Source organism: Telopea speciosissima, chromosome 1 (genome assembly GCF_018873765.1).
Source record: "Telopea speciosissima isolate NSW1024214 ecotype Mountain lineage chromosome 1, Tspe_v1, whole genome shotgun sequence".
In the NCBI taxonomy this organism is placed as follows: Eukaryota; Viridiplantae; Streptophyta; class Magnoliopsida; order Proteales; family Proteaceae; genus Telopea; species Telopea speciosissima.
In genome coordinates, this window is record NC_057916.1 from 59,832,682 (window position 1) to 59,855,600 (window position 22,919).

Consider the following 22,919-nt stretch of genomic DNA (forward strand, 5'->3'; position numbering starts at 1 on the left):
TCCAATGACAAGCTGGATAAAGGAAATTCTATCTATAACTAGTTGGATTTTTCCTCAATCAACCAAATAGTACATTTTGCTTACCACAAAAAAAAAAAAAAAAAATCCAAAAATGGTCACAAACAAGACCAACCTCAATGGCATGTCTGTATCAGATTGCAATGTCAAGTTCCTAATTGAACTTTTCCAACTACGATGTGAGCACTGTATACAAGGGCAAGGATAGGGTTACAAGAAAAGAATATATAAACAGAATAGAAACTAGGATCAAACACCATATCCAAAGACCAAAATTAAGCTCCATAGGAAACACCAACGAAACTCAACGAGTGAGCCAAACATTATAAATCCAAAGTGCAAACAGTTCCATACTTAGCTAACAATGTTGTATCTTATGCAAACTCAACTATAGGTTCCCAACCCCACACCAATGTCTTTGCCAAAGTCAAATCTGAATCCATCCTTAGCCTTAGAATAGCAAACATAGAAGAGTTCATTGAGTATGCCAGTGAACACAATGAAGGCAGCCCCTACTCCAAAGACTCCTTTCCTCAAAATCTAGCAAGAAGGAGGTTGGTCCCCAAAAACTATCCTGTATCTGGAATGGTAGGCATTCCTCAAAGAACCCGCAAGCAAGCAAATCTCCGCGATAAAAAATGCCAATCTGCGATGGACAAATCAACATTATATTAGAAATAAGTGGAAAATTTTGCCTTATAGTTATATGAGGGTTAAATAACATAGCAAGCAAGTGAGGGAAAGGATAGTTGCTGCGTAATAGGAGACCATGCTTGCTTTGGGATGGATACACTTCTCCCTTTATGAGCCCTCTCTTTGCTCACTTGCTCCTTTTGAAAATAAAAAACTAAGTAGGTTTTGAAGTGTATATCAAGTGGGCTTGGTTTAAAAGGGCCTAAAGGGATCATGTCAGTTAATAGAATCCAGCCAAATTCAGTAGATTTCTGCAACCCTCTTGTTTGCTGCCTATATTATTCACAACCGACTTTGATGGCTGATCCCATATCCGATCCAGGTTTCTTAAACCATGGGAACAATTACATGTTCCTCCCCTTGGCAGGGTACTCTGATAAAAGAGAAAATTATGTTGCTTCAAGAAAACAAATTAGAATGGTCCAAAATTTCAATAAATGGGTCTATTATGTAACTAACCTAAAAAATCTGAATTGATTCTATCAAAAGAACAGTCACTCTCTAAAGAGTCCTACATTGTGTAATGTTAATAGTAGGAGGACGACTAAGGTGGTTGAGCAAGAGATTCAGAATGGTAGAAAAAAATCCCATAGAGGATAAAACCAGATATCAATAAAACAATTTGAACCCAATTCAATAAGAATACTGCAGGATTTTATAATCAGTAGAAGATCAAAAATTTGACAAAACTAGAGTAACAGAAAGGTTAAGAAATTGAATAAATTTGACCCAAGCACGATTTGGAATCCACCTATTAGACAACTGAATCCACAACAGAAATAGTTAATAAATTGAATAAATTTGACCCAAGCACGATTTGGAATCCACCTATTAGACAACTGAATCCACAACAGAAACAACTATATCCACAACTACCAAAGTTTCATAAACTAAAAACTATACAGAATATAGAAATCAAATGTCATACAAAGAACCCTTTGGAAATGCCTTCTCCACCACAACTATTTTGCTTATAGTTTGTTATCTTCAGTTCGTCTAGGAGATGGTGCAACAAATATATCTCTAAATATCATATGCCTAACAAATAAATCTCTAATAATCTCTGATCAACAAGTCCTACACCAGTTAAACTATCAACCAGATAAGCCATGAAAAATAGAAAACAAGAACAAATTTATGGATTTAGAAGTACCTAATATTTAATATAAGTGTGCATATATACCCTTATAACACAACAAGGTGGAGATACCAACATTTCCCTCAAAACATCCATAATCTGATATATAATGAACCAGAATAACCTACTGCAATCAAAATATTTGGAATTCCTAAAACCCCAAACATGGATAAGCAAAATGACTCAGTTTTGACCCACTAATACGCAGAGAGAGAAGCTGCTCGATTATTATGTCTCAAGAAGGTTCCCCATATAAGCTACTGCTATCCTTAATCAGAAACCAATTCAAACCATGCCGAAGCAGGACTTAGACATCCCAACAGTATATTCAACAAAAAAAAAAAAAAGAAGCACGGGAGGGAACAAAAAGAATATTCCAAACTCAGTGGAACAGCATGAATCCTGTTCCGTCTTTCTACTCCTAGTAAATAATGACACAGTGGAATCACAATGGCCATGTGCAGTATTAAATCCAGTTTCCAAACTCCTATGTAATAATAAAAATAGAGAAACAAATCCATACTACCAGGAAATAAAAGAGAAACATATAGCATATTTTTGTTTCGTATTTATTTTCTAATCCTTCCATAACCAAAGTATAGAGAGGGAAGGGAGTTGTTGAAGTTATAGTACAGGGCAAGTTCATAACTACCAGATCATCTGATGGACATTTTTACATACACAGAGCGAAAACTTACAGAGTAGATAGATTGTCGCTGGCCGAATTGAACGGAGATGGTGAATCTGCTGCTGCAATTATCAATTGCCACGGGGGGATTTCGGTATTGTGAGGTCGCACTTCGCAGGTCGCTACAATCGTCGAGGAATGGAGACAGAGAAGAAGGGAGTAAGGGTTTGGGGATTTTTTCAATGAACCAGATGCAAGGTCTACTGAAGACTTGAATCGAAAGCCCCATCCTAGCTTCGGAGCTTGCTCGAGCTTCGAAGCCTTCTCAGAACCAGTACCAGAGACGTTAGGGCTTCAGCTTTTCAAACGTTCGCAGAGATTCTCCAATTGATGAAACAACCCACAAAGCAAGGTTTAAGAGTCGTTTCTCAGGTTTTGATTTTACTTGCGTTTTTGGTCAGTAAATTAAAATTGCAATCTGACCTCAAAAGTGAAATTTATTCTCCATGGGAAAAACAATTCTCTGACAACCAAACACCTAAAATTATTACCCCTTGGGAAAAAAATTTTCAAATTACATCAAAAATTTCCATTCCCCTTGCAACCAAACAAACCCTTGGTGGCTCATCCAAGAGCTAATTAACCTCCACCTCAAGCCTAAGAACCTCACCTTAACTTATGGTTGTTTAATACCATAAACCCTAACCCTAGACATGGGAACTAGCTTGGAAGGACCAACCCCTTGAACCTCTTGGAACCTATACCTAGGGTGATATAATGTAGACATTAATGGACCCAATGTAACTTTCCCTAATAATAAAAAAGGCCATAGAACCCAAAGGAACGAATTTGGGAATGTTAAGATCTTCAAAAATTGGGTTTTACCCTGAACGGATTCACCATCGGACCCAGACATCGGGCCTCCGTTCGAGAACCCATTCAGTATTTTAAAGATTAAAACTTGAGTTTTGGCTTGAACAGATTCACCAAGGACCCAGGATCCTACCTCCGTTCGAGAATCCCATTCTAACCATTTCCTCTCGGGTTTTCATTTCTGAGAATGGATTCACCAACGGACCCACTGAGTGTGCCTCCGTTCGAGAATCCATTCGAGGTTTTTGTACTGTCTTGAGTGGCAGATTGTGGGGACTCTTCGTGGGACCCACCTACACTCTTCAACACCTTGTTCATGCATCCCTAGGCAGTCTAACTTGCACGGGGGAGCATGTACCAAAGCGACTTCTTTCAAACACCCCAATCAATACGCAAATCTTTGGTGAGTGGGTTTGGGCATTGTTTGTGTTTGCCTATATATATATATTGCTATTTGCATCATTATTCTCATGATTGCATTATTGCATCCATTTCTTAATTGACATTGATGATATGGATGATGATGTGGACTATTTTGGGTTACGGTGCCGGGAAGTACCGATTCCAGAACCCCAGATTAAGTGAACTTATAACTTGCATGTCATCTTTGCCTGTATGCGCCGTGTTGTGCTGGTACCTGGGTGTTAGATGGAATGATACGTTGATACACCCAGAGTACCTCTCGACACGATAGGAATCATGTAGCATACCTGTGGTTAGGTTTAGTTCCCTATGCTATGACCCTTACCAACAAGGGTTTAGGTGTTGGGTAACTAGAGCACCTGCCACCTGTGGAGTGTTAGAGAGGCCAGGCCAGGGTTAGGAATGGTTATCGGGGTCTGTCTCTGGGTGGTTTGAGGCTACGATTGGTGCGGGCTCAATGGTAATAATTGAGGTTACATTGTGGTGAACATGGAAGGATTCAAAATATTTTCCCTAGTTATTGCAGTAGCATATACCTTGACTTAGAATTGTGTGCTAGGTGATAAATGGATTAATAATAGCATGCATCATGGACTATCTGTGCTTTTGTGTGTATGTGCATCCCCATCCCCTCACTAGCTCGATGGAGCTAACCCCATGTATACACTCTTTTTAGATGATGATACAGGTAGTGGCTATCTTGCTGAACTTGAGGTTGAACCCTCGGGATATGATGATATCGGAGCTGAGGATCCGGAGGTTGTGACTGAGGAGCACGGCGATGGATGCCCTTGCGATGATTGTGCATACGGAGCACAATGATTACTTGGGACTTGCTCCCTTTTGATTCTTTTGGGCTTATGAGCATTGTACAAACCTTTCAGATATCATATTACTTTTGTGTAGTTATGTTATGGTCAGTTCGAACATTGTGTTAACTTTATTATATCACCTAGTGATTAAACATAATGTAACTATTCCCTTAAACGCTTCCGCTTATATTTGATATTTGGAAATGTGATATTTACCTTCTTTCCTGCACCCTGATATTAATGTGATATTAATTTTAGTTTAAGACTGTGAATTGAGATACTATATCTGTGATCCTGGTAGCTTAGATGACGTGTGTCATCCCAATCACCCTCTTTTATTTTCATTATATTCCTTGTTGGGATAGGGGCGTGACAGACAGGGAAGCAATGAGCTAAGACCAAATGAAGGGCCAAAGGCCAAGGACTCAAAGCACTGAAGTGGGGAATGACTAGAGCTTGTGGAACTTATGGGTATGCTCATGGAGAGTTCATGTAATGTTCCTTAATGTGAGAGGGGGTGCATTTATAGATGTAGAGGGGTGTATGCACTCCCAAATTCGTGTAGGGATGCTAGGTTCGATCCGGATTGTCCAAAGTTGGTGTCTTTACATTAACGGTGGGTGTTTGATCAAGGTAGGAGCCAATGGGGTGTGGGCAAATGGTTAGTTTCCTTAGGGAGTGTTTCTTGGGGCCTAAAGAAGCCAAAATACACATCCAACATGCACAAAATAGGCTTGGTCACGAAAGGAATCGAAATCGGGACTAAACATGAAAAGTTTTGGATTCTCAGACTTGCATAGATTCGAGACTGAACTGGGGTCGAGTCGACATCGAGAAGGGGTGAGGTTGACTTTGAGTGGTTGTCGCTGAACATCACTCGACCTCGAGGGAAAGGGCTTGACTGTCAATGTTTAAATTATGAATGTCGAGGCAACTTAGACAGTAGGAATGCTCTGCTCGATAGTAAAATGAGATATGTCGATGTCGATGGAAGGTTGGGTCAATGTCGACTCGGGGTCTTTGAGTGTTGACCTAGGCTTCGGTGTTGACACGGATGATTGGGCTATTTGGGCCAGGTTCTGTGCTGGGCCAGGCTTGTTCCAAGGGGTCTGGGTCAGGGCTAACCTTTCTAGGGGATCTTGGAGGGATTGGAGGCTCTGATTGGGGCTCCAGCAAGGGGGGATCGACGATTGACAAACAAATTTGGGTAGCGCATATTGACGCTACATCCACAGTTACGACAACTCTACGCCTTCGAGGGTGCTCATCATTGTTACGAGAAACCTCCGAGGGGAAAGACAAAATGAGATGTCTACACCCACCATATTGTATTTCCCTGCACGCTCTCATTGGCCCTGCGCTGGTGCAGGGGTCACCCAGTCTAGTAGCAACCCCCTCCCTAGTCTTAATTACCAATGTGTGGATTAGGGGTGTCAATCGGTCGGCTTGGGCCGGTTTCGATCAGGCCTAATCGGTTCCCCTACTTTAGGATCTCACACTATGATCGACCCATTTAAGTAATTGATCCTCATAGGCTAGGCATATAAAAGGTCGATCGGATATCAGTCTATAATTGGGCTTGTACTTGACGGGCTAAATGTGCCTCTAAACGGGCTCATACTAAATGAGCTATAATCGAGCTATGCAAGTTTTGTTCATATGGCGTGTGTTAAATGCAGGAATTCCGATCAAGGCAACTCTGTCCAAATGGCTTTCGATTGACCCCTATTGTGCTCTTTGTGGAAATTATGTGGAATCATAGTAGCACATATTCCTTTCATGTGATTGGGTAAAACATATTTGGGTTGCTAGTCCGTTGGGATTGAGAACTGAGTATTTGTCTCATTCCTCTTTGGAAAACTTTTGCCTCTCCTTTATGTTTAAGTTTAAGCTGGATAAACAATCTTTACCTTGGTTCTTTGAGGTATTTATTATTACTTGTTACTTTATATGGTCGACTCGAAACAAAGTTGTTTATGGATCAGAGAAGCTAGATCCAGTATGGGTTGTGAAAAAAATTGAAAATTAGATATCAGATTTGGGGTTATCCCCCCTCCCCCTCATTCTCTTCCCTTGATGTATATTCTCTAACTGAGGAGGTTGTTACTGTTATACCCGCGCCCAAAAAGACACCCTATTTTTCATGGGCTATTTTGATTTTGCTTTGGTAGGTGTTGTGATGATGCCAACTGTCGACACTTGTGACCTTGGGCCCTGACGTCAAGGAAAGGTTTTAACAAAAGGAAAAAAATCACACTTTAATGAACAATGAATCTTTTAACCCAAAATATTAAGTGTGCTCACCCTCCCTTTGAAGTCCTCGAAGTATGGGACATAGCCCAAAGAATATTGCCCTTGGTTTACCCTTTTACAGCAGGGTTGGACCTTGGACTGGACTCACAGGGGTGAATTCACCCGTATTGTAAGACTTAATTTTGGGTTATGGGACCAACTTGTCCCATGTCTCAGACTTCATTGTGGTGTCCCCAAATATGATGGACCCCACCCTCTTCTGTTCTTTTTATGTTGGGCCTTAAAAGTGGGCCCTAAAGACCCAACTTAACCTAAAAATGGGTTTTGGAGTTTTATAGGCCTAACCAAACAAGCCTTCACTTAAACCTAGCTATAAATAGAAGTCATGACCATGAAATGATCATAACTTTAGCAACCTACCCAGAGCCGTGGAAACAAGAGAAAAGAAAGTAGAACGAAGAGAAAGGAAAGAAGAAAGAAGAGAAGGAAAGGAAGGAGGGAGATTGGAGGAAGATTTGGGCCGTGGAGCTCAGCCTTCGGACCACCTGGCCACTTGGTTTAGGTGAGTTCTTGAATAACCTCTCTCTCTCTCCCCTTAAAATCTTTTGGGTTTGGGGAAGAAGCTATTGAGGTTGGGGGTTTTGACCTAGGGTTCCACTTGAAACCCAAGGATGCTTATGAATCTGGTATCTTACGTTATTGGGGGCTTGATGCTCACCTTTAAGACCTTTCACGACCTTCTATTAGTTCTCTCTTTTGGATCTAGGGTTCAAAATGGAAAACCTAAGAATTTGGGTTAGTGTGGTGGTTTATTTCTATAGATCCATCATTTCCATGATAGGAATAGGTTATGGTGACCAAAGTAGACCCAAAGACCCTTTCCCCAAGTCCTTGGGGCTTAAAATCCAAGTGGAATCAAGTTAGGGAGCTCAAAACCTAGGAATTTTGGGTTCAGCAGAGAGGTGGACCCAGAGGTGGAATTAGGCCAGAATCCGCATATGAGTCCACCCCTTCTCTGTTTGTAGGTGGACCCAGAGGCAGACTCAGGCCAGAATCCGCATATGAGTCAACACCTTCTCTATTTGCAGGTGGACTCAGGCCAGAATCCGCATATGAGTCCATCCGTTTTCTATTTACAGGTGGACCCAGAGGTGGACTCAAACCAGAATCCACCTAAGAGTTCGGTTCAGATTTTTTGCCCCGGTTGGACCCAGGCACTATACCTCCACTTAAGAGTCCACCTGGACTCTATTATCCATCCTTAAGACTTAACCTTTGGAGATCCTTTGAGACCCTCATACCTTACCTAACTTTTTGTCATGCTTTTTTAGGCAACATTACTCTTACGGTGAGGCTTATCATACGTTGATCGACGACGGACCCTAGTAAACGAATCGAGAACTAATAGGTGAGTGGGTGTGGACTTGATCTAATTCGGGAGTGTTTTGCATTATGTTATGCTTGTATGTCATTTCTCATGCATACTCATTCTTGCATTATTATAACCATGTTTGTGGAAATTGCGAATGTATACGTTATGAATGTGGCTTGTTAATGTCTTCATCATGTTTATAATTGGTCTGTCATGCAGCGTGTCATGTTGGTACCCGGGTGATAGATGGTATGGGACGTTGATGCACCCAGAATACCTCTCGATACGATAGTATCATATTGCATCATACGATTAGTGCTATTATATGATTTATCATGCACCGTCTCGTGCTGGTACCCGGGTACTGGATGGTATGAGACGTTGATGCACCCGAAATACCTCTCGACACGATAGTTCATATAGTATGGTTAGGGTTATGTTCCCCTTGCTATGACCCTTACCAATAGGGGTTTAGGTGTTGGGTAACCAATGCTCCCTGTGTGCCTGTGGAGTGATACGAGGCCAGGTCAGGGATGATCATTGATTATCAGGGTTTGCCTCTGAGTAACGAGTGGCTTCGACCGGTGTGGGCTCCAAGGTAACAATTGAGGTTGCATCGTGGTGATAAGATAAGTGATCCGTGATGTTTCTCGAGTTGTAGTAGCAAGAACCTAGTGACTTAGACATGTTTGCTAGGTGGCTAATATTGTTAATTAATTCATGCATCATGGACTATGTGTTATTGTTTGTATGGTCTCCATCCTCTCACTGGGCTCAGTGGAGCTTACCCCTCTTTGCGTAACCTTTTTAGATGCGCTGCAGGTGATGTTTTGGTGGAAATCTCTGTGACTCTTTCTTTTGGATATGTTTTGCTTGGTGTTACTGACGTGCAGTCGGTGACTTCGACCTATGATGTTGATTAGATGTTGATGACTGTGCCAATAGGGCACTTGGATCGAGACACTTATTTCTTTTGTTCCTTTTAAGTTTCCTCATTTGTATGGTATAAACTCTGTAATATTACTGATATTCTTAGTTTTAGTTAATCTTTTGAGAAAAGATGTAATATGTTAATTGTCTATCACTTAGACTTTTGAACTCTTTTATTATTGTAAACACTTCCGCACTTTTGTATCTATATTTACTTCTATTGTAAATTTATTTTTTTCCGTACTCTGATGTACATATGAGTTGTATTGAGTTGACTGTGATTCGAGCCACTGCATCGAGATCCTGGCGGTAGTTTAGGATGTTGATAAGCCTCCTAATCATACCAAAACCCTAGGATGGGGGTTGGGGTGTGACAGTTACATTGGCTACTCTTTCTCATTTGCCTATCTTCAATTTCCCTGTTTTAATTTGTGCAGGATACCAGATTTCCGAAGTAGTTACAGTTGGATGGTCTTACATTTTTTGCTAAATGGCAAGTTTGTTTTGTTTGCTGCAAGACCAATCAAAACTTCTCGTCCTTTGGAGCCAGAGCTGTTTAGTATTCATATTGTTCTCAAGCATGCTCAACGATTAGGGTTGAAGGTGAAAGAAGTATGGTGCTCGAATCGACAGATCTCCAATTTTCTTCTAGCTCCAACTACGAAGCCTTGGCCTTGGCCGCTCTTACACTATATTTTGGATATTAACTCTATAGGGCAGGATTTGAGTTTTAGCGATAAAAGGATCCATTCTGTTCACTAGTGGTGTCTAACTTAGCTAAAAAGGCTCAAGAAACAAACAATACAAAATTTTGCTGCCACACTAGTAGCAGAAATGTTCCTGCTATAAGGCTGGTAGCCAAGGAAATGGGATCTTAAAGGGTATTTTAGAAAATACTAAAACCTAGGAGGGCATTTATGAACCCAAAGGGGAAGTTAATTATTCCATTTCCTTGGCTGCCAATCTCGTAGCAGGAACATTCCTGCTACAAGTGTAGCAGCAAAAATTTTTCCACTTATGTATATCCTTCTCTTTAGTTTAATAAATTTCTTTTTATCATAAATTTTTTTTTGTCCATATAGCTCCTAATGAGATTTAATTCTTTGAAATGAAACAAGAACTTACTTCTTACCAAAAAACAAGAGAAACAAGAACTTACTTGAGAGAATATTCCTCACTAGGCTAATGACTAAATAAGTAAATCTCAAATTTATTTGGAGCTTTATGAGGCTGAATCTCAATGGACATACATATGAAGAAAAAGATGGCATTTCGAACAACATAAATGGCTTTGATTATGTGCTCTGTTTATTTTTTGCTGTTCAACTTCATAGTGCAATAATATTTAATTATCAATTCTATGTTTTTACTTGACCCATAGTCTTTTATATAGCTTATATAATGCGAGATAACGAATTAATCAAGGAGATCAAGAAAGGGTATATTTGGGATAAACTAGAGAATTTATGGGGTAATCGAAGTAAAACAAATGGTCACCTCTTTATCCACATTAAATAGATCTTAAGAGAGGCATTAATTGGAAGTAGGGCCTGAGGGATTGGGACTATCTATTCATCCGTAAAGAGGAAAGAAAGGAGAGGCCGTACGACTTTCATTACGCCGATTGAATAAGAATTCGGTGTATTGCAAGCGCCCCTCACTCACGGGCTACCAAGTCAAGTTCATTCAAGATCACTAATCCCTGGAATGAAGGCTGTCAATTAAGCCGGTCAAGCAAACAACCAACACTACGGGCGACATCCCTATGCATCAACTAAGACTAAAAAAAATTGAGAGCTTAAACATGTCGGTCCTTAAATGTGTTGGACTTGGTTGGGCGTTCGACGGTCCATCCTATTGCACTGTGAATGATATACATTTAGCTAATGTGGACCTCAGGTCGAGGCCGTTTTCAGGCTTTCACCAATTGGGACAGATCGATCATATCAGTGCCGGTTTAGAATTGACACCCTTAGAATGTGGATGAATCCAAACAAAAATAAATAGATTTTTCAAGGGTAAAATACACGTACCCCCTAAAATGCACCCAATATTCCTCATACCCCCCTAAGATTCTAACAAGTCCACGCGCACCCCCTGCAAATTCCACATACCACCCCTACTTTACCCCCCTAAAGTCATTTAAGTCCACACCGTTAAGTTTAGGCGTTAAGTGCTAAAAACTTGACCAAAGTACCCTTTCTTCTATCTTTTCTAAATTTGAAAAGACCTAATTGCTCTGACCTAATTTGGAAAGACCCTTTTACCCCCACTATTTGTTCTTAAGAACCTAACCCAACCTAATTACCAAAATGCCCTTGTGAGGGCATAATTACCAAAATGCCCTCATCTTCCTCAAAATCCATCTTCCATTTCTGAAACTTCTCTCAAAAGACCATAACCCTCCCTTGATACGTCCAATGATTGGTTAACTAACTCAAACAAATCAAGAGAAGACAAAGTAATCTCTGATCGAGAAAACTTACCTGGTTCGAGTAGGAGTGAGCTGAAACACCACAGAATCAAGACAAGTTGTCGACTTCATCGTGCAAACACCACCGCCACAACTTGGAGTGTGTAAAAAAACGCTAAGATTTATTTACAGATATATACAACAAACACAAATGGAGATCCGAGATTGTCATATACAATCCAAAGAAACATAAAAAGAAGAAAGAAAACAAAAAAAAGGAAGAACTTTAATCTTCTTCTTCTTCTTCTTCAATTCATAGATCCAAAACTAGAAATTTCGCTTTCCTGGAAGCGAGTCCGGAAGAGTTGCCTTATCTTCCAGTAAGGAAAAGTGAGTAGCAGAACCCAAATAGTGACTTCAAATACCAGTGAAAGCTCCTTTAATGGTGGGAAAAAATATAATAAATAAATTCACTTTAAAAATTTAAAATGTGTCAGAGACTCCTCAGATAGAGAGAGAAAGGGGTTTTCTTTTTTTTTTCTTGGATTCCGATTTTCGACCAGAAACCTTGAAATGGTGGAAAAATCAATGTAATCCAATACAAAGACAGTGTGAAGGGTAGTTTGGTCAAATAAAAATCGAATTCGCTGGTAAAATCCCATAAAGGGTTCAGACAGACTCCAGAGGTTGACGGTGGATGAAAGACCAATACATTTTAAGCTATACTATTTTTGACAAATCCTATTTTTTCAAAAAGTTAGTGTTGAGTCTTTTGAGAGAAGTTTGAGAAATGGAAGATGGATTTTAGGGAAGACGAAGGCATTTTGGTAATTATGCTGTAGCAAGGGCTTTTTGATATTTAGGTTGGGTTAGGTTCTTAAGAACAAATAGCGGGGTAAAAGGATCTTTTCAAATTATGTTATGGCAAAAATGACTTTTCATATTATGAACAAATAGGTCAGGGCAATTAGATCTTTTCAAATTTAGAAAAGATAGAAGAAAGGATAGTTTGTTCAAGTTTTTAGAACTTAACGCCTAACTTAATGATGTAGACTTAAATGGCTTTAGGGGGTAAAGTAGGGGGAGTATGTGGAATTTGCAGGGGGTGCGCGTGGACTTGTTAGAAGCTTAGGGGGTATGAGGAATATTTGATGCATTTTATGGGGTACGTGTACTTTACCTAATTTTCAAACCTGATAATTTGCCATGTATTGACACGTGTCATATTTAGAACGGATTATGTAAGTGTCCTACCGGTGAGCGGTGAAAATTTGGGGAATCATTCAGAAACCTTTATCTGTTGCTGTGCAGCAGCCACTGCTGTATGCATCATGCGGTGCAGCAGCGGCCATGTCTGCACAGTGGGGCCCGCTATGCACACATGGCCGCTGCTGCTTCGCACGATGCATACAGCAGCGCTGCCTGTGCAGCAGCAGATAAAAATTCGCTCGCTAACTGCCCGCACGCCCCACGTGCAACTCCTGATCCTTGAGCCTTTACGGACCTTGAAAATCTCCCTCGGTCTCATCCGTCGTCTCGGTGTGCAAGTCTCTCTGTGTTAGAGTGTTCGCGCGCGTAGTGTGGTCATGGCGACGAGCCTGCCATGGCATCCCTTACTATCGCCTTCGAAGTCTCGCTTCCTATCTAGCCAACGACGAGCCATTTCGACGCGCCACGTGGCCACGATTCAGGCATTCCGGAGGAGCGACTTCGACGGGTTCGCGAAGCGAGTTGCCTCCGGCGAGGTCTGGAAGGAAGCGTGGAGGAGCGCCAACGATGGATTTGAACAGCTCGTCTTCGACGCTAAGAAGGCCGCAGAGCGTTTCGATCGCCAATACTACGTTTCCAGGCGCTTCAACTCTATTGTCCAGTCTGCCACCGACAAGGCTCGTGAGCTCGATCGCGAGCTTGAAATCGGTCGCAGGTGGCGCACTTTCACCCTCGATTTCTCTGGCAACTTGCCCCGGGTTTGCTCTCTCTCCCTCTCTCTGTTATGATGACTAAATCGATACTTATTAATTGAAGTGAATTTGTATTTATCATAACTTACTGTTGGTCTATGTAGTACGTCTTCTAATACATCCTTATAACTCAAATTCTCTATTGTTAACACATGTGATTGCGGTGTGGGAATTAGAAGCTATACTGGACGAGGTTTTTGTTCTGTACTCACTGAATGGAGTTAAGTTATTTATCGCATGTATAGATTTGAAAGGTGGCTAACTGAGAAATACCAATTACTTGCGACTATTTAGTGGATAGTTTAGTCATATTTTTGGGGTTTGCTCTTATAAACAGAGCAGATTGTCAAGAACATCAATGGTGATGCAGATCAAATCGTTAGATCTGCTTTGTGGTGGGTATGAGAAAGTGAATCAGCAAGAATTATTGATGCAGATTCATCACCCAAATGGGCTTATTTTATTAGGAATAAGTCTAGGGTTGGGTTACATACATGTTGGGCCTTTGATCCCATGGGTTTCTAATGTAATAGGTCACTTTTTGGGGCCTAAAATATGGGTATATAGGTTGCATACGGGATTAGCCCAATACTTATTATTTTTTTGTTTTTTAATTGAACCGATTCAAATTGGTTGTATTCAATTGGTTCAATTTAAGTGATCATGTGACTTGGTTAAGTGGTCATGTGATGTAAGTTGGGCTGTATTAGGACTCTATAAGTTCAACCATGTTTTGAGTCTATTTTCTTTACTATTTTAGTTTTCTAGTCAATTTAAATTACCTAATAGGTTAGGGATAGGATTAGGCCATTCCCTTTTAGTGTCTAAGTCTATTTTTGAGTATTCTATATAAGTTTGTAAGGGAGGCCAACATTGTACACGAATTTGATTAATGAAAAGCTTTTGTTTGCTACCATTGTTGCTGCCCTGCTCTGTTGAGTGTTGCTCCTTGTGAGTGTGCATCCTTGTGGATATCAAGGTGGAAAGGGACTGGTGGAATCCAGTTGACTCCTTACGCCGTGACGGCTGGGAGGATCTTCTTCAATTCGAAGGTTGTTCTATCCTTCACATCTGTTCAAGTTGCTGCCAGTGGAATCTCCAGTAAGTTTGACACCCAATTTCTTCTCATAATCCTCTAATCCTTCTCCCCAATTGATCCCCATTTATTTTTGGTTTGAATACTGTAAACCCCAACTCCATTAAACCCTAGATCTTGCTGCCCAGCCATATTTAACCATTAGAATTATTTCAAATTCAAACCACAGCCTCTCCTTAACACCCCCTACACTTGACCTAAGTTGCTGCCCCTATTTGCCTTTCAAAACCCTAAATTTGACCTAATTTCTAAAACCTAAAACCCGAAACCCTAACCCTAATTTCTGGAATTTTGAATTCTCTTCTAAACCTAACCAAATCTAGCTTTCTAAACTCCCCAAAACCTGCCTAGTTTAATCATATAAACTATATTCCCATTATCCTACCCTAACCCTAGGAATTGACGTAAATCCTAGTGCTGTCCATTCGAACCAACAACCCCTTTTGTTATTTGATCCTGTTGTTTGGCTCCTAATAGGTCTCCTACCTATCTAGGACTACATAAATTGGTATCAAAGCTATGGCGGAGGGAAGATCCACCCAAGCCTCGAAAGACCCACCTCCCTTCGTTTTCAAGACCCAGGTTCGTCTACCCAATGGGAGCACAGCCATATTAGTTGTTGATGAGAGGCGACGTAACAATATTATTTCACAATCTGTGGTGGATATGTTGTCCCAATCAGGAGAGATTTGCATCATGCCTATAGGTAAAGTCTCTGTTGAATTTGGGTGTTCTTCATACCATGATGGTGCTTGGTGTAAGCCGGTACCATCTCCAAGGAGCATTATTGCAGTAGGTTGTAATTGGTTGGACGAGCGACAAGGTTGGATTGAACCTGAAAACAACTCGTGTGTCCTACCTGATCGACACCGTCTATACCATTTGTTTACTCTAAAAGAGTTACAACCGAAGGTGACCACATCGACTACACAGCTACAAGGACTGCCGAACATGTCAACTCAAATGCAAGTGGCATCGACTGTGTTTGAAGTTTCACCAATGGCGGATGCACCAACAGAAGATTCTACTAAGGCAGTTTGTGTTGAAGAGATTCAAGAACCTATAGCTAAAGAAATTCAAGTAGACCAAGCTGCACCAATAGTTGAGATCATGGTTGAGAAGCTCGGCCATCAAATTGATGTGGAGGTCCAAAACACAATGGTAGAAGAAACTACTGAAAAGGGCAAAGTTGACAAGGCTGAGGACATGGAAGATGAAATGGTGATTGAAAACACTCCACAAGAAATCATCGACATCCAAGATGTTGTTCTTGAAGATGTTGAGCACATAGAGTTTGTTAGTCCACTATGATTCTTTGAAGAGAACGCTCCACGCCTTAAAGACTACATCCCTAAAGTCTACAAGCAACCACAATTCTACTTGGGAATGGTCAAAGTTGTTACTCACAAGTTGTTTCCCCCTCATCACTGCAAAATTCGAGGACGAATTTTTTCAAACTGGGGAGAGTTGATGCAGATTCATCACCCAAATGGGCTTATTTTATTAGGAATAAGTCTAGGGTTGGGTTACATACATGTTGGGTCTTTGATCCCATGGGTTTCTAATGTAATAGGTCACTTTTTGGGGCCTAAAATATGGGTATATACGGGATTAGCCCAATACTTGTTATTTTTATGTTTTTTAATGGAACCGGTTCAAATTGGTTGCATCCAATTGGTTCAATTTAAGTGATCATGTGACTTGGTTAAGTGGTCATGTGACAACTTAAGTGGTCATGTGATGTAAGTTGGGCTGGATTAGGACTCTATAAGTCCAGGAATGTTTTGAGTCTATTTTCTTTATTATTTTAGTTTCCTAGTCAATTTAAATTACCTAATAGGTTAGGGATAGGATTAGGCCATTCCTTTTTAGTGTCTAAGTCTATTTTTGAGTCTTCTATATAAGTTTGGAAGGGAGGCCAGCATTGTACACGAATTTGATTAATGAAAAGCTTTTGTTTGCTGCCATTGCTGCTGCCCTGCTTTGTTGAGTGTTGCTCCTTGTGAGTGTGCATCCTTGTGGATATCAAGGTGGAAAGGGACTGGTGGAATCCGGTTGACTCCTTACGCTGTGACGGCTGGGAGGATCTTCTTCAATTCGAAGGTTGTTCTATCCTTCACATCTGTTCAAGCTGCTGCCAGTGGAATCTCCAGTAAGTTTGACACCCAATTTCTTCTCCTAATCCTCTAATCCTTCCCCCCAATTGATCCCCCTTTATTTTTGGTTTGAATCCCGTAAACCCTAACTTCATTAAACCCTAGATCTTGCTGCCCAACCATATTTGACCATTAGAATTATTTCAAATTCAAACCACAGCCTCTCCTTAACACTCCCTACACTCGACCTAAGCTGCTGCCCCTTTTTGCCTTTCAAAACCCTAAATTTGACCTAATTTCTAAAACCCAAAACTTGAAACCCTAACCCTAATTTCTGGAATTTTGAATTCTCATCTAAACCTAACCAAATCTAGCTTTCTAAACTCTGCAAAACCTGCCTAGTTTAATCATATAAACTATATTCCCATTATCCTACTCTAGCCCTAGGAATTGACCTAAATCCTAGTGCTGTCCATTCGAACCAGCAACCCCTTTTGTTATTTGATCCTGTTGTTTGGCTCCTAGTAGGTCTCCTACCTATCTAGGACTACATTAATTATGAGAGAGATGTAGCACGAGAGAAAATTCCCAGTTGGGGGGAGGAGAGCCAAAGGAGAAGAGACAACAATCACTATCTCAATAATTAACTAACCTAATTCTTAATCCATTCATCAAATTAGAGAGGGCTTGTGAGCCTTTACAATGCATTTATAAAGCTGTAAAATTAGAGAAAACAGAAAATAATTTTGGACTCTAAAACTACCAGTCGATGGGCTGAGGGCAGTCTTTTATTGACTCAAAAACTTATCCCTAAAATTTTCACGTAGACCACCTGCTTTGGGAGGAGTTCTATCTTCATTCAACCACCAAATAACAATATAATAAATAAGGTAACCTCCACTCTTGCGTAGGTTCTTTGATTGACTCAGATACTGTTGATCGACTCAAATACTAAATAACATCAGGAATAAAAGTTCAGAACGGACAAGAAACTATATCCAATTGACGTGTCCTAATCTGATCTCGAAATTGAATTAAGACAACTTAAAACTATCACTGGACTTATAAAGTCCCTGATCCAACCAACTATTTACAATCATAGTTGTCAAGGCGACGCCTAGGTGTCCAGGCACTTTGGTCGACTTGGGCGCCTTGGTCGTGTAAACGGGTGCCTTGGTCACCTAATTTGTGTTTCCTTGCTTTTTACCCTCTCCAACGCCTTGGGTCGCCTAACCACCGTGAAAACTATGCTTACAATAAAAGTATAGTAAAACAAGCTGAAAAGATGGTTTTAAATTTTAGATTGGGTCAATTTCAATCAACACCAATTCTACACATCAAATCTAACTGAGTTAGATTGATGTAGATTCTGGCCAGAGGGAGAGACAAAGGACCAGGCCACCCTTTGAGCCAGAGATGGACCAGTTCGAGTCAGCCCAGCAGGGCCAACTCGAGCAAGCCAATCAGGGGTCCAAGATGCCCCACGATTGTGCCAAGGATCCCCCTTGACCAAATCAAAGATGCTCTCCAATTTTGAGAGGAAGGTGCTCCACGATTTTGCTAGGATCCTCTTTTGACCGGTCAGTTGGATTTGGTGCACTTTAGTAGTTTCCATATTTTCTAGTTTCTAATTTGTTTTAGTTTCTATTTTGTGGCTGAATTATAAAGCCAAGTAGATTTAGTTAACTTCTGTTTAGTTAGGATTTAGAAGTTTCTATTTTAGATTAGCTTTTATTTTTGGGAAGTTCCTATTCTATTGTAAGCTTGCCTAAGCTATTAAAAGGCATCACATCTTAATGAAAGATTAGAACTTTAGAGAAAAGAATCTCCAGGCCAATTAGCCATCGAGTATGGGAGTTTTCCCTGTGCTGCAACAGCTGAGATATCTGTGGGTGAGAGACCCCGGCTGACAGAGCCATTCCCCCTACCCCCTTCTTCTATCTTCTCTTTTCTCCTACCCCTGCTCGATCTCCATTTCTGATCCTGCAAGCTGCCCTGCTCGAGTGTGCTGCTGCTGATCCAAGAGTTTGCTGCTATTGGTGGTTATCCATATTCAAGGCTGAAGACTTCTCTCACTCATTGAGGTTGTTACTGCTGGAGATCCTTTGGTTGGAGCTGTGTTACACCTTCTGCAACATTCTAAATTCAAAACACCCTCAAATCATCACCAGGACTTGAAGCTCAGTCTTCCCCTTCCATTACCTCCATTCGATTGACACTTCCACCCCATCCCTCTGCCTGATACTTTCTATTTTCATTCCACCTCCATAACTTCACACCCTCAAATCATCACCAGGACTTGAAGCTCAGCCTTCCCCTTCCATTACCTCCATTCGATTGACAATTCCACCCCATCACTCTGCCTGATACTTTCTATTTTCATTCCACCTCCATAACTTCACATCCATCCATCAGAACTTCACCAAAATTGCAGCAAAGCTTCCCTTCAATAAGCCCTGCACTCGATCCAACTTGGAGTCCAAGTGCAGTGCTGATTTTGCAAGTTCTCTCCAAACTTTCTAATTTAGGGTTATCTTCATATCTCAACTTCTAGCCATCAGATTTGGCTAAAATTTGGAGTGCAGCCCCTCTTCAACCTCATCTCCACTCGATCTCAATTTGGAGACTTTCTACAGGCTGGTTTGGTTTCTACACCTAATCCCTTTACTTTCTAATTTGGTGACCTACTGTTTCTACTGTTTCTGGTCATCCAAATCAATCCCTGTTCTCAGGGTTTGCTGAGCATTCTCAGCCTTGCATTTGGCCCTAGTTACAATTCCTTTTAAGTGGCTGAAAGTTGTGTTTGATCTGAACCCTAAGTCCTATTTTCGGACCTGGTTTGTACCCTACTGTAGGGTTATTTCTGGTGGACTGCTGTGACTTGTTGTGGGTTATTTTGGGACTAAATTTGACCTAACTTAAGTCTTACATAGATTTTCTGCTCGAGTCCGGGATGATTCGAATTGAGCACGTGATTGATCTTGTACCCCATTTCGAGTTTTAAATCTTAGCTGAAAATAAACTGCTAAATTCTACTCCACGACCTGAACTGCTGATTGGACAGTTCAGATAAAACCCAATCTATTGAACTAAGGTTGAACCAGAAAAATGGTTCACAAGTGAATCGAACCAACCTACTCAATCCAAACCAATTCTCCATTAATAGGGTACCACCATATATCAAAAACTTCATTTCTAGAAAGTATTGGAGTATCAGATGGATGGTAGGGTGCAAGAAGGTTTCTGTTAGTCTCTTAGGTGTTTCTTTGGTTAAGATTTTAGAGATTAAAGCTGTCTAAGTGTTTGGGGACAATGGATGGAGAAGTTGAACCTCTGATTACATGAATACTTAGAAACAGGAGCCACTACCAGCAATAGTTAACTTATCATAATAGATAAGCTATGACTAACCCTAAATAAATCTAATTTAGTATCTCGTATAAAAGCGACTTTTCTCTTTTGTAAACCTTTTGGAGTTGCTAATATGATATAAAAAGAATTGTGAATTATAATAGATTGAAATGATCCTTCATACCCCTTTAGTCTTACAATCCCTTTCTTGGGGTTTACTGTGTTTGGCGTCTTCTGTTCTTGTCTGTTTTTGGCATGTAGTCTCATGTTACTGTGACATACGTGATACGCCTACAGTGACGTAGTGAATGGCTGAATGCTCAAATCATTTTGGATGGTAAGATGAGCTATCATGTCTTTTCCTCTTTGTTGGTAGCTTGAGAAGCCTTTTCCCACTTCTGCAGAATTTGGAGATGATGGGGGTTACTTCCCTGGATTTTCCTTGCCTGATGGTTTGCTTGAATTGGAGCATTAATAAATGTGATAGTGTATTGACATAGGATGGATTGGAATTCCTACAAGGCATCGTGTCTATTTGCTGAACCAATGTTAATTAAGCTAGGAATTTATGTGAAGAGATGATGGTAAAGGTTTAAGGATCTATTTTTGACTGGATCGGAAGGAATAAGATAGAAATCAGAGTTGAAAAATGTTTGAAGGAGGATACATATTAGTGGTCAGAATCAACCACAATCACAAGGATGAAAGAAGCACCAATCAGGGAAATTAGGGTTTGGGTCAAACCGAGTTCCAAAGGCCTAAATGGATTGAAGGGAAGGACTAATGGAGACATGTCGCCTGGGTAGTTTTGAATTTAGCAGCGACCTTTTTGAGGTGGAGATTTAATAGGATGAAAAAGAATATGGATCATGGAGGAATATAGTGCCTAGGTTTGATTGGTGTACGTTACGAGTTTTAACAATGGTAAGTAGACTGGGAGAAGATGAGAACAGAATAAGAACTGAAAATTAAGAGAAGATGAGAACAGGATTAAATTAAATAGATCAGTTAATTCTATTTTTGGATTGAGGGAGCTTCATAAAAAATTAAGTTCTTTATACGTAAGGTTCCGTCTCTGAGTCAGCATGTATTATTTGGGGCATATCTCAGAGAAGCTTGCAGCTGACATCTTTGATGGCTAGGATATTTCAGTGTCGTCTCTTACTGTAGGAGACTCTGTCAACTCTGATTTTTCCTTTTACTCTGCTTATAAAACTTGGATATTGATAATAGTTTTTTTCCTTCTTCCTAATTTTATGCCATATAAAATTCAACTTATATTCCTAGCTCCTGTTTGTTCTAATTTTAGCTGATTTTGTACAGATTATGTTGTTATGTTGAGTTCAACTAAGTTATCTTTGTATTTGATTCTTGGTTGTATTATTATTATTATTATTATTATTATTGTTATTATTATTGTTATTATTATTGTTATTATCAATTGATATTCTTATTGTTATTGTTGTTGTAAACATACTGACTTACCTTCTTTGACTCCTTTCCTCCTGTAGTACAGGAGGCAGCTGAATGGTTTTCTGGATACCCCATTGGGAAGAAGTTTTGCTGTGAGTATACTTCACTAATTTACAATATATGTTATTGTTCTTGATATTCCACAAACATTTTCTGTTGTTTGTATAGATTTTGTTTGTCAAAGTGACACCCTTTAGTAGCTAAAAGGATGGAGCAGTTGAAACATGTGCCTCATTGTTTACCATAACAAATTAATAAATAAAACATGTGCCTCGTTCTAGATGCACTGAACAACCATTGCCTCAAAATCTGGACATGAGTAGCAAGTTGCAAGTACCTTCTTTTGGTTATTTAAACCAGTCATAGGTGTTAACCTGTCCACAAGAGGATCACAAACTTCAGGTCCAGCAACAGTAAATACTTCGATCGGTTGACAGATTAACCAAAAAAAAAAAAAAAAAAAAAAAAAAAATCGATGAAGAGAAGAAGAAGAAGAAGATAGGGTAGTCTCTCTTAGACTCGGGTCTTTCATCCATGACCTCCCACTGTATTTTGATCTCTCACTAATGGCATCTCATCATACTCTCTCACAGAGCAAAGCATAAAGCTATTTTTTTTTTCTCAGTCTTATTAATCAAATTCGTGTAGAAGGCTGTACCCCTTACAAACTTATATAGAAAATTCAAAAATAGACTCAAAACACTAAAAAGGAAAGGCCTATCCCAATTCTTAACTAATAAGGTAACATAAACTGACTAGGAAACTATAATAATGAAAGAAACTGATTCAAAAACAGGATTCTAACTAAACCAATGAAGTAAATTCCGTTTTCCTACTTTCTACCCAAATTTTAGGCCCATTAAAGTGGCCCATTACAAAGAAAACCCATGGAATCAAAGGCCCAACGCCTAGATAATCCAACCCAAGGCTTTTTTTCCAATCAAATAAGCCCTTTAGATGACTTATCTGCTTCAGTTGGAAACTGTAATCAAGTTCTCAAAGCCTCCAATCATTTGAAAATTAATTAAAGGAGGCAGCTTTAACTTGCTCATCACTTCTCAGCTCTAAGAAACTGGGGTTTCAACTACTGTTTTAAGGATTAGTGTAAGTTTTTCTCAGTAAGAATTATTATTTCTTTTCCTACCAAAAACAAAGATTTATACATATCAATCCTTGGTTTCAACCCTTTAGTCCGCATGTGAGCACTGATAGTTTCTCAGTAGGTGTTATTATTTATTTTCCTACCAAAAACAAAGATTTAGGTTTTGGTAATAAATCCTCAATGAATAAAGTTAGGAACACGCGTGTTTAAGTTACCTCAAGCCTAAATGGTCTGACCAGCCCAACTATCTGGATCACCCATTAGATGTGTCACCGCTTGAGCTTCCC

The 22,919-nt window shown here is 40.0% G+C and overlaps 1 protein-coding gene and 1 long non-coding RNA gene across 2 annotated transcripts in view; one reads left to right on the forward strand and one right to left on the reverse strand.

Annotated features, from left to right (window-relative positions):
* Window positions 1-324: 324 nt before the first annotated feature.
* Window positions 325-21,927, reverse strand: LOC122641483. The gene is made up of 4 exons (XR_006329912.1): window positions 21,913-21,927; window positions 15,917-15,923; window positions 10,881-10,888; window positions 325-664 (listed from the first exon to the last, which is right to left on the reverse strand). It is a non-coding gene; the product is annotated as an uncharacterized LOC122641483 (long non-coding RNA).
* Window positions 13,005-22,919, forward strand: part of LOC122641474 — a 33,616-nt gene continuing 23,701 nt past the window's right edge. The window contains exons 1-2 of the mRNA XM_043834724.1: window positions 13,005-13,520; window positions 21,569-21,622. Of these exons, the coding sequence (XP_043690659.1) occupies window positions 13,140-13,520; window positions 21,569-21,622 (435 nt within the window). The 5' untranslated portion in view covers window positions 13,005-13,139. The remainder of the gene's footprint in view (window positions 13,521-21,568; window positions 21,623-22,919) is intronic.